At 47.4% G+C, this 20,073-nt stretch overlaps 1 protein-coding gene across 3 annotated transcripts in view; it reads right to left on the bottom strand.

Moving 5' to 3' along the window:
• The window catches only part of PRDM6 (PR/SET domain 6), a 108,344-nt gene extending 90,703 nt beyond the window's left edge, over window positions 1–17,641 (bottom strand). For 2 of the 3 annotated variants that reach the window (XM_053567438.1, XM_053567439.1), the window contains exons 1-2: window positions 16,389–16,989; window positions 7,224–7,531 (exon numbers count right to left, since the gene is read on the bottom strand). In XM_053567438.1, the coding sequence (XP_053423413.1) occupies window positions 7,224–7,531; window positions 16,389–16,989 (909 nt within the window). Of the gene's footprint in view, window positions 1–7,223; window positions 7,532–16,388; window positions 17,005–17,503 lie in introns of those variants that run through there. The other variant, XM_053567436.1, reaches the window with a different exon arrangement.
• Window positions 17,642–20,073: the final 2,432 nt, after the last annotated feature.

Below are 20,073 nucleotides of genomic sequence, written 5' to 3'. Positions count from 1 at the left end.
GAATTAATTGACCTAACATATAGTGACTCTACAATATATCTATTGGATAATTAGAACTCTAAGGACCAACAAATAAAACACATTATCGACCTTTAGATACTACGTATTCATCCCAACAAATATTTACAGATGCAATTTGCAAAAATTATTTCCTTTTAAATTAGCATCATATCAAAATCCGTGCTAGTGATCTGAAGCATATCAGTATCGTCAATACCCTCCCTCAAAATTGCATCAAAATCTAAGAACAGTGTTGTAACCTTTAGAACAACCCACACCTGCTCTCAAAGCCTAGATGGGTCTCCTCTGAAGACAAGAGAAACATCATAATTGTAAGCTTCCTTGAAAGTCCTCTTGACCTTGAGACCAAGAACAGCAGAGTGGGGGAAACAGTGACCTGGTTTAGTGACCAGTAGCTATAGATATCAGAGAATGTGCTTGTTGTCAATGATCATTGCTGAAATCTGTCTATACCACACTGGAACAATCAATTTTGTAAATGATTGCAATAATCAAGGAAATTGCCTAATTTATAAATCCTTGCATACAGCATTTTAATGGATTCCTCCATTTTAATGCTGATGCCTTCAGAGCTAAATGAATTGTCGTCCAGGCTGTCACTACACAAAATGATAAAAACATTCCGTCTGGTGGGGAAACCACATCTCATGGATATTCAGACCCTCGCCCCATAATCACTCATTAGTGACTTCCACAAGAGGCTAACACTGCTGAGCCTCAGCAAGAGCAAAAGAGCAGGCGTGTTGGCATCTGTGCCTTTCTGGAAATCCCTGTTGCAGTTTGGAAATTTGAACAAATTACCTTTTACTGGACTGTCAGGCACTAGAGGTGTCCCCCAGTTCTGCTACCCCCATATTATAATCGTTTTTCTCTCTCTCTTTTGTCTGACACTGCACCATATTTCAATGCCAAACCTGGGAGTCTGCAGACTCAGCCTCTCCGAACTCCCATATCCTTGATCACATCAACACGGATGATGCTGGTCGCGCTGAAGAACATGTGTGATGTCCCAACCCTTCCACTCCCACTCACAGGTAAACCTGCCACGTCCACCTGGACACCCAGGCCACACGCTGGGGTCTCTCCCGAAGTCTGCCACACGTAGATTGCTCTTCTCAGTTAAAGCCTGGCCAATTGATTCCAGCCAATAGTGTGCTGTCAGTACTTTACTTACTGCTCAATCTCACTAACCTGACATTTATGGTGCACTGATTGGCCTCTGTCAGTGGTGCTGGTTGTAAATTCACTTTGAAAAGCTTTGTGTTAACAGCCTTCAACCAGGCTCCAAGAAGAGTACGAACAGGCAGCCTGACAATTGCTCGACCTCCTGCCCTTATTATAGTGAGTAAATCAGGGTTTGAGCCATTAGGCTGGAGCCTGGGGCCTACACAAAAAGGATTGACATGAGGAAAGGTCAACCTCTGTCACACATGTGTAACAATTTGGATAATGGAATTCTGTAACTTATCTGAGTGAGGTGGCAAATGCTTACAAGGAAAAGTATATTCTGCCCTGGCTTCTCCGGCTTTTATGCTAAGTACTTCTACTGAAGCCTGTATTCCTTGTGTAAATACACAAGGAATGTCTGAACTCATGAAATCTTGGAGTATATATGATTCTAAAAAGGAAAGGAGAGAAAGAAGGGGGAGGAGGCTCCTGGTTGTTCTACACGCAGCATTCTTTAGAAAGGCAAAAGGTTGTCCCCACGCTCCCAATGTGCTACATCCATCCTCTGAAAAGAGAAGTCTTTTGATATTGTGGGCTTGATTCTCCAGTAAGTAATTTGCAGTGCTTCGCTGTCCATCAAAAAATAAATACATAAAATCTATAATGTTATGCTACAGCTATAAGTGATTCCTGGTAACCATTTTCTCAAATAATTAAAACAGCCTTCACTTACACAATGAAACAAGAAGACTCCCCGGCAGGATTCTCAGGACCAGTTACGATACCAGATCACTTGCTGCAGGGATTGAGAAGGGCAGATTTCATCTATCCGGTAACCTCTGAGATTCTGATTTTACTCGCTACGCCCTCCTCTCAAGTCAGGTCGGAAGAAGAAGAAAATGACTGATGTAAGAAAACATGGCTTTATGGATTTGTGAATTACTGCTCCACACAGAAAAAACGCTATCAATAAAAGAAGCCATTTGTAAACAATAGATAAACTGAACTAATGAGAAAAATTGTCCTGCGGATACAGAACACATCAGTCTTTATAAAGTATTTGCAGCTAAAGCAACATGGTGTCACATGCATGTTTAGACCAAACCTCGCTAATGTGAGAATTTCCAAACGGTTGTTATCATTTTTTTTTTAAAGCAGAATCATTTTTAGACTCAGAAAACCAAGGGTGGCACAGTGTAGTCTGACACATAAAGCTAAAGGACCAGGACTTTACCTGGGCCTTTTTAAAGCCAACTTAAAGTACCAAGTGTTGATTTTTAACACAATGCTGGAAACCATTCCAAGAGGTGGCAGATGGTTTTACAGTTTATGTAAAACTACAAAATGCTCACACTTTATCACATGGGCACCACTATAAAAGACATCTTCAAATCAAATGAGCCAAAGCGATGGAGATACACCAGCTGTTACTCTGCATAATTTAAAGCAGAAGGGTAACATTACTATGGTTTATTTTTAAGGAAAAATTATTTGAATTTCGCAAAATGGACATATTCAAAACCAAACTGACAAGCAAACTAGTATATTAAATGATAAATTGCCGAGAAACACACTTTTTACTTCAATATAACTGTGACAGCCACATAATTCTAACCCCTGGTGTTTTGGTGAATCAGGCCAAAATGAGTCAAAGTCAAAATATGGAGTATATAATTGCAGTACTATCATTGGAACAACTTTTAAATGATTTTAGCGTAATTTACAATGATGAATTCTAAATGATTTTTTCAATATCTAAGTCCATACAAACGGGTATAGTCATTTATAGCAACATACACACAACATTTAAAATATGAAATCAATTCATTTTCTTCTAGTACCAATTACCTATGATGGTTTTGAAACATAAAAATTTAGTAATGTGTAATATATTTTTAATACTGGTTTGGTTTTCATTAATATCTTCTGACCTAAGCTAAATAGTAATGATGAAAAATAGACCATTTGCTTAAAAGCAAAACTCTTATTAAATCTAAAATACTATGGCACAAAATCAAACCACAAAAGGGTCCACATTATGTATCCCCCTTGATTTTCTAAAGAAAAGTAATGAAGGTTTCCACATAGGGCCAATGAAAATGAGACACTCAAATTTACTCAAGCGAAGACAGGTTCTATAAAATTAAATCCCTTTCTAGTACCTTGACTGTAATCCTAACAAGCCACTACGTTTTTTCAATTAGCAGGATAATTTTTCTAGGGTGAAAATAAGTGCAATTTATTTTGTCATTGTTGCTAAAATATTTTGTCAAATCAGACTTTGAGTTGAAAGGCCTGAGTAGCATTAGCCTATCTTAAACTGTAGCTTTATTTTAAACTTCCGTATTTTATTCCAGTAGAATTTTAAGTATACATTGGTGACATTCCTCGGGTCCAGTCATATTAAATTCTGATGTTAAGCAGAAAGGGGAAACCATGTGCAACTAGATTAATTTATCTCAAGGGAAAAAGGGCACATTAATAATTGAGATAATGTTTTCGTAAATGTTGGATTCGAATGTGCCTTTTCACTTCTTTATTAGAAAACACATTAGGATAAAATTATCTTACTCTCATCAATAAGACCTAATTGCTGAGAAAGATTCTGTTTTCTTTGCAAAACTTTCAAGACCTTTTTCCCATTACGTTAACTAGCTAGAAATGTATCACGCATCCAAGTCTTGTTGGAATAAATGTATATAGTCAAGGCGAGTGATTATCTAATGCACCCTATATGTAATGTTTTGTTTTAAAGTATCTGAATTTATTATTTTTTAAAATGCATTAAACTTCTGATTCTAAAAGAAACTGGCAAAAATTATGGCTAACAATTTAGACTTCAACTTGCTAATCTCCTTCAACTATAAAAAAAAATTACTTTGGCTTATTGCTAAAAGGAAAAAAAAGCAAGAAGAAAAAAGAAAACTCTTGAAATTTCCCATAAACACTCAAAATAGTCAAAACATATTGAATGGAATAGAATTATATTTAACTTTCTTTAAATTGCTGTATTTTGAAGTACTAAGATTATACACAAAGAAACTTTAACAAAAAAATGATAGTATGCTTACAAACCAAACAAACAAGCTCTCCATGGCTGATTTATATTAAAAGTCTTTTTTCTACAAAGAAAATACAGCCTTTAATGATTAAACAAAAGAAATAACTAAGGTGAATCTGACTGTTTCGGTAATAAGCCTGCATGTGTATAATAAAGTACAGCCATACTAAAAACAATGAACTGTAAACTGAAACAAAAATCCATCATCTACTTGGAAACAGTGACGGGAAAAGATTACCAATCCATTTATTGTACTGAAATAAAGATAAGTAACCCTGGTAAGATCCATCAGGACCTGAGTATTGAACTTTAAATATAAAAGACATTTCTTCATCAGCAAATGACTTGAAAAAATATGAAGAAAAGAAATGATTACAGTTAACTTTTAAAATGAGATAATCATGATTCAGCTGCTTTTAATTTTTTTTATTTGCTTTACGTTCATCTGATATTTTGGAAGACATTTAAAAGAATATGTTTTTCAAATAGATAATTACTACATGAGTCATGAAACAATTATTGCCAAACATTTCCCATAGGCCTTGTAGTATATTCCAATAACTGATTTTTTTTCTAATGTAAATAATATAATGATTTTTTAATATAATGATTTTAATAATTTTTACAATAGAATTTAGGTATGAAAGGAAGAACTATAATTTAAGAAACCATTTAACATTTAAAATCTTCTGTTATGAATGTAACTTAACTCAAATAGTCATGTTTCATAAGAATAATAATAAAGTTTAAAAATTAAAAATAAGCTCGTATTTCATATCTTAAAAATTACTAATGCAAATAAAAATTTTAAACCTATTTTGAAAAGTATTTTATCTTAGAAATGGAAATCAGCACCAAGTTACCTGGTATCCCTTCAACCCCCCAAATGCATGGTATTCTAATTCTTGTTATAGATGATAAAAATAAATACATTAATTAGGTCCTGAATTTAGGAGGAGGGACTTGTAGATGGTCCAAGCATACACCAACAAGTCTTTTTTATAACACAGAACCAACTCATGTACTCCGCACACACACTCCACTCACATGCCTCAAATGACAGAAAAAAAAAATTCACTTTACATCTACGGAAGCAGCAAGAAAAAGAAAGACACTGACTACATAGTCCAGTCTCTTTCTTATAACAGAAATTTAACTGCGTCAAGTACAAGTAAAGATACCAAAAAAAAAGTTCCATAGTTTTCAGTGTTTCTCCGTGTTGGTATATTCTATATGTGTAGTGGCCTCCTGCCAACATTCCAATTGTAAAAGCCTTCCAAGAAAAAAAAACAAAACCCACACACACAAAATAAACTATGGGATTTTCTTTCTCATGTTCATGGCTCTGTCCCCTGGCACTCTAAAAGTAGACAGTCATCACAGGGCAATATAATGGTATTAAGTTTTAACATTTCAGGTCGAGCAACTCTGTAGACTGAATAACTGCTTTATAATATCCTTACAAAAGTACTGGCAGACCTTTAAGTATATGATATTAGAGTTCCTAATAACACTACTGGACCATGAAAAGTGCCTACATGTGTTTTATAAACTTTAAACTACATTGAAGGTTACAGCTAATTAGTCAGAAACAAAACCCAACTAGAAAATGTTTCAAAACCAGAACCTTTCAGCCTGGGCACAGTACTCTGGCAGGTTACCATGGAGTAGCTAGCCCACTGGCTGCCATGTTCTCATCTTGGGCTGCTGGGCTGGGGGGCTCCTACACTCAACTCCTCCACTATCAAAGGAAGCTTTTCCAGCCCTAGGCCTCAGCACCCCATCCCCAATAGTCATGTGAGGGTTCTGGATAGCAAATTTATCACAACGCTTTATCTCCAGGGCCTAATACAGTGCTGGCCAGAGTGGGCACTCAGCAAAAATTTAAATGGATTATTGAATCCCATGAGTTTTATTTACTGAATATGAGGCAGCTCACAGTAAAACTGATCATTTTGACAAGCCATTCGCCAAGGGTGAGGGGCAAACTGTTGCAGAAACAACCGTTCATGTGCCATCAATGAAGCCTACAGGTCTGTGTCCACGTGGCCTCTGGCATTTAAGAAACTTTCCTTTCTGGCTATTCACACTTAATTATGTCACCTGCCACCGCTAGTCAGATTTACATTTTGCTTAAGGATATGACTTCTACCATCCTGTACTTAATATATAACTCTCCATAGGTGGAGGTGGCTAAACCAGGTAGGATTCCTAAAGCTAAGTGTCTATCCCCTCAGGAGTGAACCTCAATAATCAACCCCGAGGCTTTTGGAGAAATCTCAGGTTGACATTTTTTCAAATACGATATTTTTAAATAACAGCCTCGGGTAAGATTTTACCATTAAAGTATTATCATTAATTGGGTTGTGCCAAAGTGCTGAGGTTTTCCTATGCTTTCATTTTCTAATTGATGATTACATAATTCTACATTGTCAGGAAAGCAGCAAAATTTGTGTTTCTGACTACCAGTAAAATTTGCTTACCTTGGGCTCTTTGAAAGTCTCTCACATTTAGCATTTACAAAATCGTTTTTATCTGAAGCAATGAGCCTGACTCTCTCCTTCCTCCTCCCTGTGGTCCTGCACCTTCCTGCCCAGCGCGCTGAAACACTCTGGAATTGCTTAGAGTGGACCGGAAAGGTCACCCAGCGTCCACCCTAATGCCTAACCTCTGCTTCATCTCCTCCGCTGTTTTCTCTTTCTCTCAAGATTTAGGAAGACCAGCAGTCAAATGCATCCTGAGTGGAACAAAGATAGGTTAAGGTGACTCGGCCCTGTCTCCTTGGTCGCGTAGCTATGGTGTCAGACCCCCCACTGCAGGTGCTTCAGATACAAGGCATTCGCAGACCAGGCGGTCCGTGCTCCACGACCCTCTGGGGACCAAGCGAGGCTCTCTGGGAAGTTGCCACTCAGCAAGGGCCAGGTTCGGTGGGAGCCAAGGCTCGATGGTGAGGTGCTGGGCACCGGCCACTTACCTCCCAGAGATGCTGCGTGTTCCTCACGGCGCCCGCCTGCACTTTCTCTGGGGGCAGGAGCACGCCCTGGAAGGGCCCAATCCAGGTGCCCTGCTGGATCCTCTGGGCGGCGCAGATGCCGTAAGCCAGGCCGGGCACTGTGCTGGTGCACAGGCACACCTCCCGCGGCAGGTCCCGCAGCCACTCCGGCAGCTCCGGCGGGGGCGCAGCGGCTGCGGCGCTGCTGGTGCCCACGAGCCGGCGCAGCGAGTGCAGGGGGCCGTGCATGGGGCACTCGCCGTTGCGGTTGTCCGCGCACATGTCGCAACCTGAGGGAGACACGCAGGAGGGAGGAAGGGAGAGGGTTAACCTGGCCGCCCCGAACAGCCCATCCTCGGGTAAATCCCCCAAACAACAGCACCGCGGTCGTCCAGGGTAAGCCACCTTGGAAGGAGGTGACCCGAGACCACTCAGAGTGGAAGGGAGGCCAATGCGCGCCGCTCCTTTGGAATTGGCTGCGTCTAAATCTGCCCGGCAGGGCAAGGGTGCAGACCCTCCACCAGACGCCCTCGGAGCTGTGTGCGGATCGCCCCGTCGTCCTCTCCTCAGGACCCCGGTCCTCCCGGTTTCCGTCTCTGTCTCTCGCCCCTTCCTTCTCTTCTAAAGCTCCGCTCCTTCTGGCTCTCTGGCTCATACCCGTGGTTCTCTCTCTCTGGTGTTGGGGTGTATTTATCCTTGTACCACGAAAAAAGCCCATCTCCTCCCCAATCTGATTATCCCGGAGAGTCTACACTGGTCGCCTAGGTATTTTCATTTTCCTCTTTTTACAATTATACGGGAGACGTTTAACCATCACCGAGGCGGGTGGGCTACTAGTCTGGCTTGGGGCACCATTCGCACTCCCCTCGAGCCCTGGAAACACAGGCGTCTTCAACCACCTCCCAAGCACCGCAGGATACGACAGAGCCCGGGGTCTCGTGGAGCCCGAGGCGCACGCAGCCCCAAGCAGCTGGGGGCGCGCCCGCGCCCGGGTCCTTCAATGGCGATGGTCCTATCAGCGCCCAATCTAGGTATTCCAGCCCGACGGGGACAGGTGGGGACCGGAGTTTGCTCCGGAGGGTTTGTGTGCAAGTTTTTGTCAGACTACAAAAAGAAATGAATATTTAATTTAACGATCAGGGATCAGGGTAGTGGGCCTTTAATGATCAGGGTAATGGTTCAGTGGAAAAGGCCCCAACTACTGCCCCGTGGTTGATCCTGAGGCTAAATGCGATTATCTTGTGTAGTAAACTGAGCTGTTGATGAAGCTGTCTCTCTCTGACATTCCCCAGGGTAGCGGGCGCAGAAGGGACCTCCACCTTGGGCCGGGCGGTGGTGGGCGGTCAGTGTCCCTCTACTCGGACCGGGTGGGAAGGGGCCGATGGCAGCGGGAAGCAGGGCCTGCAGCGACTGTGCTGTCGGATCTCAGCGCCCTGCGGGTTATTAATGGGCCTGGCGGAGCCGCTGTGTCTGCGCCTTGGTGCAGTAAGGCCTGCCCCCAGGAGGTGGCCTCAGCGCCCGCTAGCGCGACCCTAGCCTGCCTGCCCCAGCTTCCCTGGGGAGCCACGGCAGCTCTGTGCAAGTGTCAGAGTTATGGCACTGGGGCTAACACCTGGCGAGTCCTGGCTGGCAGAGGTGCAGACCCTCCCCCCAAAAAAGCCCATCCCGGGAACCCGCACCGGGTGATGGGCACCTGCGCCTGACCTTGATGGAAACCAGGCCTTCTGGGTCACCCCGGATGTGCCCTATCTGTGGGCAATGGCCCAACGCCCAAGGAACTTGTGAGTCAGTGAGAAACTTTCTAGGAACACAGAAACCAGCATGGCCAGGGAACCAACCCTCCTTCTGCCATTTGCTTCACAACACCCAAGGTTGACTATGTGAGCCATCCTACTGCAGTGGAATCCTGACCTAGCCAGATGTGCCTTCCCCTGAGTCAGCAGTTTCTCCCAAGAGAGCCCAGGGAAGGGGAAAACCCTGGGACTGCCTCTTCTTAGAGGTGTCTTCAAGCATCTTAGGTGAAAACAGCAACCTGTTTCCACAGCTAGTGAAATGTCTGTCTGCCTCTCTCACGCAAAGGTCCTCCTCTGCTCTCCTCTCCCAGCCACACAAACACATGTTCAAATTATTCAAGGCTCTATCTTCTAACCCAGGTCTCATGCTTACCTATAACACACACACTTTACATACCCTCTCAAGCTTTTGATTGTGAAAATTAAGACATTTTGGGAACAGAAAGAAAGTCGATAATACCCCAATTACCAATCGCTATCAGCTAGGCACCTGTCTTGAACCAAACAACCATCATATTACTTAAGTATCATGAGTCCCATTTTACAGATGAGGCAATTGAGGATTCACAGTACTGTAACTTGATCAAGGACCAGAAGCCTGAAGGCGGCTGGAAGAGAAAGGATTATTCACTCAGGTCTGCCTGATTCCAAACCTCCAGGAATTTGATGGAATTCCTTCCAGACATGTGGGAAGACTAATGAAAGCTGGAAGAATTTTGTATCCAAACTCATGATTCAATCCATAGAACTGAAATATTTCACTGCAGTAACTGTTTCTTTTGGGGCCACAAACACTTCTGTAACATGATTGAGTTACCCAAGTTTCTCTCTTTCCCACACTCTTGAGTTTGGAGACATAAAGAAAGAATGAAAAGGCAAGTTAACAGATAATGTCCATAATTTCGACTGTGTTTGACTTTAGATGTAGCCTTTCAGCACCTTAGCAAAAATGTCTAAAAATAAATGGTGATAAGCAAAGGCAATATGTCCACGAAAATAAAAATAAATCACCCCAGGGAGTTGGTTTAACTGATTTTTCCTTTCTGGTTGACTCAATGAAGCAAAGGGTAGAATCAAAGAGTATTTAGTATCCATTCCCCCAACAGCCTCTAACAGAGATTCTGTTGACTCCCAGCATCACCACATGTAATGTCATATCAACTACATCAGGAATAAAGAGTCAATGCAGCAATTCCAGCCACTACCTCACACACAAGAAACACACACCTGGTATTTGTCATCTATGATAACAAAACCACAGCCAACTCCTTTATCCAAGTAGTTCTCCAAAAGCCCTCTTTAACTTATTGTTTTATTTATGTCCACAAAGTGTTGAAAAACCTTAAGGGTAGCATTTTGCATGGGGAAAAACTGAGGCTCCCCCAGCAGCACAAGATTGCGCGTATGTTACAATGTAGCAGAGCAGACCAGGCCAACCCACTTTAATTATATCACCCATCACTAGTCTTCTTAATTTGTGAAGCCCTTCATGCCTGATCAAAATATTCTGCCAGAAAAGTTGACCAACTGTCATAAAAATATACATTCTATTCTAATGTTATTTTTTTAATATACGAAATAGCCCAAACTGAAAACATTTGGGTGCTAACCTGTACTTCAGAAACCCAAGAGAGCCTGAGGATGTTAAAAACAAGTAACATTTCTTGGGGTTGACAAGTATGGCATAAGGAGACAAACATGCAAAGTATTTTCTAGACATAAACATCTATATAAAAAGGTTTGAGGGGGAGCCAGCTACATGCCTTAACTACCCATAAATATGTATAATATACAATGTATATCATCATACCTTACATGTACACGCATACATACAGCATTCCAAGTAACACATAATACAAGTCTTTTTTGTATTTATAGAGAGGAAATAACTGTTCCTACTTTCTCTTAAAATCAAGGAAAGAGTTTTTGTACACGTTCATAATTGTTATTCATAAAGACTTTAGCTATATTTGTGAGAGACGGTCTCAGATTCTTTAAGAAAAACTCTTTGAAATACCATTTTAGTATTACAAATGTAAGAGATTATGGTTCCTTTTCTATCTTGAATAGATTTATTGGTGCTCCTGTCCATAGATTCCAGACTTGTTCGCTTCCTGACCTCAGAGAGCCAGGCCAGGTGAAGTGAAGGGCAGACCAGACCGTCACTATGTCATAGCCTCTGTGTCCTTCGAATGTCTTTACAAGTGATGGACAACCTTTATAATTTTAAAGGCATCTATTTTAAGGTAAAGGGGGCAAAGCAGGCCAAAGTTTTCTTTTCTGGAATGTCATTCTAGGAAAGGTGATACATAGAACGCTTCAGTGATTTTGGTGTCTGAGAGGTCGACAGGCGCGCGTGGGCGCGGAGAGGATCACCCACACCAGGTCGTCACTCCCCAGGACACCCCCGACGTCTTAGCCGGCCCTCACCCGCTCTCTGTATAGGGAACCAAGGAGTAGCTGGAAAGCCTGCTTCCTCGGAGGGCGGCGAGACCCGCTCAGGCAATAAATCCTCCCGGACCGCCGCCGAGGTCGCGGCTCTGGGTCCCGCAGGCCAAGCCCTGCGGGGCCGGCGCCCATCGATCCGGCCAGGGCGACACGGCCCCCGGAGTGCCGCCTGCTGGCAGCGCGGCGCGCGCCAGGGAGGGGGCTGGGCTGACCCGCACGGACACGCTGAACACCCCGCGGGAAACCTCCGGCACAGGGTTCTCGCCCCTGGGGCTCCAGCCTGCGCTGGCCGCTTGCATTCCGCGCCACCAGCTAGATGGGGTGGGGGCAGAGGCGGGATGCGCGGGGTTGGGTGCCCCGGCCAGCCGGGCAGGCAGCCTCCCTTGTAAGGCTGTGTTCTGAAGGCCTCGCCTGCTCCTGCCCTCGAAGGGGCTCTCCTCCAGCACCAGGCGTGGCCAGTAACGCCACCCCCACCCCTAAGCCTCTTCTGCGCCCCGCCATCCACGCGGCCCTCCTCCTTCACCAGGGTGGGATCCTCCAAGATCCCAGAGCTGATCTAGAAACAGATGCGAAGGCGAGGCGGGTTACCCGGCCTCCGAGAAGGGGCGCTGACTGCGGTCGCGCCCAGCTCACGGGAGTCTGTTCCGGGGCTCTCCCTCCATCCGAGTGAAAAACCCCCACCCCGCGAACCCCCAGAAGCGCTGGGCTCCCTCTGCCCCGCCTGGCTGGGGGCTTGGCCCTGGGACCACGAAGGAAAGGCAAAGAGGGAGGAAAGAAGGGGGGAGGGAGAAAACGTGGGTTTTATTTGTCTCCCGATGACTGTATTAATAAATTAAACGGGAGCGCCAGTGTGTGCGGGTGAGAGAATATTGCGGGGAGATAAACCTCGCCGGCCCCGGCCCTGCCCCTGCGAGGCCGCCGCATACAACGCGGAGATGATGAATAGGACCCGCGAGCGGAGATCGAAGGGGTCTGGGCTGGCTCCACTCTCTCCTACAAAACTATAGGGCAATTAATTGTGGCTTGTCCCCTCATCCTTCATCTCCTGGTGGCACATATCGATGGAGATTAGTGCTGATGGACCATTTTATCACCTTAAATAAACAGTCGCCACCTCTTCTAGCCTTAATCTAATATATGGCTCTATGTGCAGTGTTAGGGCGCTAGATAACGAAAGATGTAAAATAGTTAAATCATGTGTGTTACTGGATGGGGCTGGGCTTGCACACAAAAAGAAAAAGACAGAAGAAAAATAGAATCCGAAAGCCCACACACCGATGCTGAGGCTCCCTCCCACTAGACCAGGTCTGAGTCTAAATTGCCCGCTGCTCGCAGACAACGGACACGACACGCTGGGTGGCAGCGACCCAGGGAGATTGTGCCTCGGTGGCACGAACAGCCCGCTGGTGGGCTCAAAGCTCCCCAAACAGGACTCGCATCTTGGAACGGGGTGGGAAGACATCACTGGAAAGTCAGAAAACACCTTCCTTTCATCTCTTTCCCTAACCCCATAGCACACTTCCCACAACCAGACAAACAGTGTTGTGCCCGGATTTCCTTCTCTCTCCCCAGAACCTCTCCCCAAATCCTTAAAAAGCAAGAGGCAACCAAAAATGAAGTCTAGGGTCCTGCTCCCAACCCCGTGCATACACCAGCCAGCGCTGTTCCCTGTGCTGTTACCTGCACAGGAGGACTTCTGTAAGCGGAAAGGGGACAGAGACCCTGCTCTGGCTGGGAGAGATACAGGGTGGCCCAACTCTGCTGAGACAGGAGATGAGCTCAACGCCCACCTCCCTCCCAAGTAATACAGAGGACTTCACTAAAAGGTATGGAAAGTTGTTATATAATAAGCTCAGCTGAAAGGAAACCCGGGATCCTCCTTTAAAAAGCCAAGGACAGCTCCCAGAACCCAAGCAGAGGCCCATGCCTAGGAGCAAGCGGTAGTAAATAAGGTCAGTAATACAAGAAGGGGAAGTTAGGGCCCCATCCCTCATTTATATTACACCTCGCACCACTTGACTTTTGAGAGAAGAAAGCTGCCCCAGCAGCTAAGTAAACATTCAGAGCTTCAGTAGAAAGTATACTTCAGTCACAGAATAAATTGATACAATTAGATAACAAACATTCTGGAAGAGTTCCCCTGGGCTAGCTTGCACAGTTTCTGTGGTTTTAAAATCCTTTTGTGTTTGAGAGGGCTAAAGCTCCTTCACTGTGGTATTTACCATAGATGCCAATAAAGTTTCAAGGTGAAACTAGCACTGGTAACTTCTTTCCTTACAGAGCAATGGTGTCCTGTATTGCTGATCCCAGGCAAAAAGTTACTTAGCTAAGGGGAAGGGAGAGGTTATTTGTGTTTCTTTTGCCTTATAAGAAAAAGAGAAAATGACTTAATGCTTTTTTTTAAGTACAAAGTGACAAAATGAAGCAATGTTGAGGCGTCACTTCACAGCCTTTCTTATGGCAAAAGTGGGGGGGAGGAAAACTAAGAAAACTTACATATGACAGACTAATAGGAGTTTCCCTCCTGCTTCTCGCCTTTCCCTTCTCACAACTCAGGAATCAGGTGAAGCTTCTGTTTTTAAGTCTTTCAAGTAACTGCTGTACCCACCACGTTTCACCCTATCAAGGGTCGGAGAAAAGTTTCTCAATCTTTGGCATTTCTGAATTGTTCTGAGCCCCTAGTTAGGCTCAATCACTTCCATCTTTGTAAAACACATCTCATGGTTTCAAATGAGTGCCTAAGCTTACTTGCCCAGAGAAGTTCCTGGAAGAACGGAAGACCTGGTCTCCCAGCATTACAGACCTAGCTCAGCTTTCTATTTTCTTTCTCAATTGCTCTTTAATTAGTGAGCAGGGTGGGGTCACTCTAATAGGATAATCTAACCTCCTTTCCGGTCTTCCCCCCTGCACTCTAACTCAGTCCAGTCCACTCAAAAGGAGATACCAGAAGGTCAACGCAAATAAGAATAATTAAAATAAATTCATAATTCATTTCCTCCAACTACAAAAAAGTTACCTAAGCAGTAAACTCGTTCAATAACCATGTATTAATTAGGAATCTATCCTAATTCTTTCTCTGATTAGTCTAAGTTTCCTCTAGCGAAAATGTATTAATTCTCGATACTGTGTTGTAAACAGTCTAGGGAGCTCAGCGTACAGCCAGGGCTTTGGGTGTGTTGCTGATGTCTTTCCCCTCGCAGATTTAATTGAGAAGAGAAACTACAAGCTTGTTGAAGCACTTCCAGTAAAATAACTGTATTTTACTCAGCGGTAAGAAATGCCCTTTCCAAAGGCTTTCGTATCTTTTTATTTCACATTTTAAAAATTGCTTTGAAAACAACACATTCAAGAAATTCAGCAGGAAATAAGTATTTTTTGAAATCCATTAAGGCAATCTAATTTTGTAAAATTTCTGGAAACTGAAATATATTAGTCCTCTTAACTGCACATTGAAGCCCCCATTTTAAACCAGTTCTTTACTCTCAGACTCTGGGAAGGAAAAAAGTAAATACAATTGTTCTTTTTTGTTGGTAACTATCTTTAATATTAAGAAAATATTAATATACCTCAATCACTAGTCTGATGCCCAGTGTTTTTTCATCAAAGCAACGACTTTGGGAATTCTTTAAATGGCTATAACTGAAGTTATTTTGCTTTTACAATGAATTAAGGAGTTCACGGAGTGGTAGACATTCTGCCAGAAGCAACTCCTTAAAAATAGAATAAAAACAAATGTTTATGATCAACTTTTCTCTTACAGCAGCCAGACAAAAGGAATAAGATGAAGAAAATAGCTAAATGAATGCTAACCTTTCAAGTCCCATACTGCTTTCAATACGACTCCCTTAACTGGTTTTAATGTTATCTTAGAAGTCTCTGAAGGTATATTTTTACATTTACCGCAAAGGTTGGGTGTAAACACATTATAACCGCTGAAACTACCCCCCAAAAGAAGCAGATATAAAGCAATAGACATTCTTGATCTTGATTTAGAGTTTTGCTTCAAAATGGAAACTGTATTTGTGATAAGCGTTTGAAATTGTGCATATAGGAACCCAAGCTAAGGAGTCTGCTATTTAGTTAGGCATTTGCTATTTACTTGAAGGAGAAAGGAGTAAACTTCTCTTACTGAATTACTATCACTCGAATTTCTAAAATAAATAAATAAACCAACACGAATTTCAAATGTTTGCAGGGTCAAGGGTGCGCGGAGAACGTGGGATCCGTAGAGAAATAACCCTGGCCTAAGTCGGAAGTTTTCTTCTAAGTATCGGCAGTTTTTTTCTATTCCTTCTTTTCTAAATAAATAGTAGACCTAAGAATCACGCCTGCCTTAAAGAAGAGACAGACTCGGTGTCACCCGAAGCTCCTACTCCAGTGAGGCCCTGACAGCCAGAAGCTCCCAGCGGTCTCCTTACAACCCCGTGGCCCGAAGGTGACTTGACTGCAGTTAACTTCAGAGGTGGGGTAGAGAGAAGGAGAAGCCCTGGTTTCCACGCTCACCCAAAACTCCAAGCGTCCCTCCCCAGTCCCAACTAGGGCCCGGCGGGGCCGTCCCAGGCACTCCCTGCCGCGCGTAGCGGGTACCCACCGGCCCCGGGCAGTGTCCTGCGGAAGTCTGTATTGCCCCAAGTACCAGGGACTGTGAGGCGGGGACTGAGCAGAGGAGAAGGGAGGTAACCCCCAAGTGCCACCCTGCCATCCCGTACGATCTCCTTCCTTCTCCAACGCCAGAAAACTTTTGCCACAGTGGTCTGGGAGGCACACGGAGGGAGTGGAGCGGTCCAAGCCGCTTCCTCCGTCATCCACCCCGGTGTCACCCTCATCCGACCCGCCTCCCGGACCCAAGCCCGCGCTCGCCCGCGCCGGCGCCCCTGGAGAGAGCGCGCGAGCCGCGGCTACGTACGGTTGTTGGGGTCGCTGGTGTGCTGGTTGAGCGGGATGATCTCCATGCGCTGCTGGCCGTACAGGTAATAGTCCAGCTCCTCCGCGCTGCAGCGGAAGCGCGGGGCGCCCCGGCCATCCCCGCCGCCGCTGCCGCACTTGGCGGGCCCCGGGCCTGAGGCCGCGCCGAGGCACAGTTCCTTGGGGGGCAGAGGCTCGGCGGCGACGGCGGCAGAGGCTAGAGGCGCGAAGACCGGCAGCTGCGACACGGGCAGAGCCGAGAGACCTGCCAGCGCGGCTGCAGCGGCGGCGGCAGCGCAGGAGGTGGCAGAGGAGGCCGAGGTAGACGAGGCACCCGGGGTGGACGAAGTGGAGGAGAGAGAGGAGGGCCGCGGGCGCAGGCTGTCCGGTGGAGGCTCGGCGCGCTCCGGAGCCGGCGGCGGCAGTGGCGGCGGCGGCGGCGGCGGCGGCTGTAGAGGCTGCGGCGCGCCCATGGGACCCACGGCGCCGCCGCCCTTAAGCGGGCCGCCGCCGCCGTGCGGGAAGAGCTGTTGCCAGTGCTGCAGGTAGGCTGGGTCCACTTTGAGAAACGCCGAGCCGCCGGGGTCTCCCGGCTTCAGCATGTCCGACGCCTCGAGCTGGGGGCAGAGGGCAGGGAGGAGGGTTTGCGTGAGCTGGACCCACGGCCTGGGCGAGAGGGGATGAGAGGAGGGTCGCCGGGACCTCGGAGCGAGAGCCAGAGGCGGTGTCTCCGCCAGCCGCAGCCCGGATCTGCAGCTCCCTCTTCCCAACTCTGCCGGGGCACAAAGTTTACTCCGAAGCCACTGCGCCGCGCAGAGGGAGCTGCGAGCACCCGCCTCCGCCTCCCAGCCAGTGGCGCCCAGTTCCCACTCTGCGAGGCTGGAATCCGGCGGGACGGAGCCTCCCCGCACAACTCCGCGGCTGCAGGATGCAGCCTCCGCCCTCGGCCAGCGCTGGGAGCCGACCCCACTGGAGTGGCGCAGCTCTGGAGCCGCGCTGGCCTCCCGAGCCAGGAGGCGGGACAGTCTCGCCCCCCACCCCGCCCCCAGCCTAGGACCTCCAGCCTTCTCACGCTCCGGGCCCTCGACCCTCAGTCCAGGACGAGCTTCACCTTACCCGAAAACTCGGAGCTGCCGGTGGGTGCGTGCGTGAGTTTCGGTGAGCGCGCGGGAGAGTGTGCGCCCCGAGTGCGCTACATGTCTACGGGTAGCGCGGGAGGGGAGCCCTAGAGATCCGGCCTCCCGGAGCACTTCTGGCCTGAGAGCGAGGGACGTGGAGGCCCGCGGAGGGCGCGGGAGCGCGGACAGACCTGGGCGCCGGACCTAGCCGCCGTGGGCTGCTGCGCGCGGTCGCCGCCTTGTCCTGGCTCCCTGGCTCCACGCTCTGGCAGCCTCCCGGCTGGACACGTGGGTTTTACGACAGCACAAAATACAAGTGTGTGTGTCTGTGTGTGTGTGAGGGTGCAGGGCGGGGGAGGGCAGCGGGACGGGAGGCAAGCCAGAAGAACGAAGGGGAGGGGAGAGGGAAGAAGGAAGTTCTAACTCGGCCCTACCCACACGCGCAGCCCGTGAGCTTCTCCCACACCATACCTCCTCCACCCTCCCACCCCTCATATTTTGGCGTGACGTGTCCTGCCCGTCTGTTTTCTCTTTTTGTCCGTGATACGCCTTTTCTAGGTGTCTGCTCAGTGCCCGGATCCTGAAAGCGGTGGAAACGCAGAAACCGGAATGCATCTCCGCACGCGCGCGAGTGTCCGCGCTACAGCAAGCGCGCGCCGCCAGGGACTGGGTTTGCGCGTTTTGCCCAGGTCGTTTTTTTCCTGGAGTGCCGCTGGGTGCCTGAGTCGCCTCGTCTGCCATGCAACCTCTAACATAAATCCTCCGGGGATAAAAATTGGGGGTGGGGCAGGGGCGTTGCACAATGGAAAGAAACCCTCAGTCCGAAGCCCAGAAGGCGGGCTTGAGGGTGCAGGGAGGCTTGGCACTGAAGGTCTCCAGAGCAGCTGGTCCCGGTGGGATTCAAGCCTGGAAAGGGACTAGGAGGCGACTGCAGTGGAGTCTGAACACCTCCCAGGACTCAGAGCACCCAATCGCCCTCTCCCGGGTTGTCTTCCTGGAGGGCTCCCTCCCTCCTCTGCTGGCATTCCAAGGCCAGCGTCCAGAGCTACGTCTAGTGGCCCGCTGCCGCTGGACACTGGCGAAGCTGTTGCCCCAGGAGGTCGCATATAGGTTTCTCCCTGCAAAATCTGCTGTGCAGGGTGGGAGCTCAGGCCCACCTCCACCATCCCTCTCCCTGGGGGTGGGTCTCCAGTAGCCCTACGCGGGCAGTCTCATATCCATGAATTAGGCATTCGCCCCCAGCTCTTGCTGGCATTCCTGGTACTCCGTGGTAGAGGGCACCGATGGGTATACAAAATTGACCGACTGAGGCACTTTCCCGTCGCAGGAGTTCTGTCCGTGCCTGGAAGAGAAAAAATGGCATTCATCTTTCCCCCAAAACAACCCGGCTTATTTAGCACTCACCACTCTGAGCAATTAATAACCATTTTTTCCTGCCTTCTGCTTCTTTCTTTTTGTCTGAGCCTGGGAAACGGGCTGTTTAGACTTTGTCCGAGTTTCACGTGGGACGTCTCAATGTTGGTTGGAACAGAGTTGGACCAAAAATGTTTTGACTGGCTCATTATGACAAGACCATCCGTTATGCCTGGATAGATGGATAGCACCCAAGTTAATGCAAACACCACAAGGGAAAGCCCAAGGCTCTGAGGCCGTTGCAGCTAACAAGGCCATCTCCGCAGGCTTTGAACAACCGTGTGGGGAGGAGAGAATGAAGATCCAGGCCTGTTTCAATTAATCTGCTCACAGAACTGCTGAGGAGTGGCTATTGGGCTAAAAAGGGAGCAATCTCACACTCCCCCGGTTCATTGCTGAGATACCAAGACACTTCTCTGGCACTTGGTCCCCAGGACTGGAAGTCCCCCCAAATCCCTACTTGCCTCCCATCCTCCCTTCACTAGAAAATCTCAAGATTTTAAGATGTTACAGCTACTGCTGCAGAGGCCTCGGTTGCCTACACTCTGGGAAATAGGAAGAAGAGCTCCCTGTAATAAGATTACAGGACCAGTCCAGGAGAGCTTTAGATGTGCCAGGCTATTACCCCATATTGTGGACCACTGAGGCTCAGAAAGGTTAAGCGAGTCGCATAAGATCACTCTATTAATGAGTAATGGGGATGAATTCAGGTATCAGTCAGTGAGGTGTCAAGAGCAGCTCCTGTCCACCTAGTCAAGCCTCTACTCACACCATCCAGACTGACGCCAGAGTGGGCGCCAGGGGAGTGGGTACCTTGGGAGAGATTTGGCTCCCCTTGGTTCTGGTGAAGGAAGAGGACCAGGTAAGGAGAGCCTTCTCCCACTAAGTCTATAAGTGGTGTACCCAATCTGTGGGATTCCAGCTCCTCTCAGGCCTGAGCACAGAACCTCATGAAGGACGCAGTTTGAAGCAGGCTGGAAGGGCTCAGAAGGCCTGGGAACAAACCAAAACATCTCCAGGGGAATACATCAGCAGTCTGGGCATCCTCTGTGCCTCCCCAGTGAGCCCAGGGCAGGAGCCGACCCCTGCGCCCACCCCCGCACGCAGGAGGACCACAGGGCTGGCTGGGGCAGGGGTCAGGAGAGCCCTCCCACC

The sequence above is a fragment of the Nycticebus coucang genome, chromosome 17 (genome assembly GCF_027406575.1).
Source record: "Nycticebus coucang isolate mNycCou1 chromosome 17, mNycCou1.pri, whole genome shotgun sequence".
Classification (NCBI taxonomy): Eukaryota; Metazoa; Chordata; class Mammalia; order Primates; family Lorisidae; genus Nycticebus; species Nycticebus coucang.
Note: the sequence above shows the minus strand (reverse complement) of the source record. Positions and strands in the feature narration are given on the sequence as shown.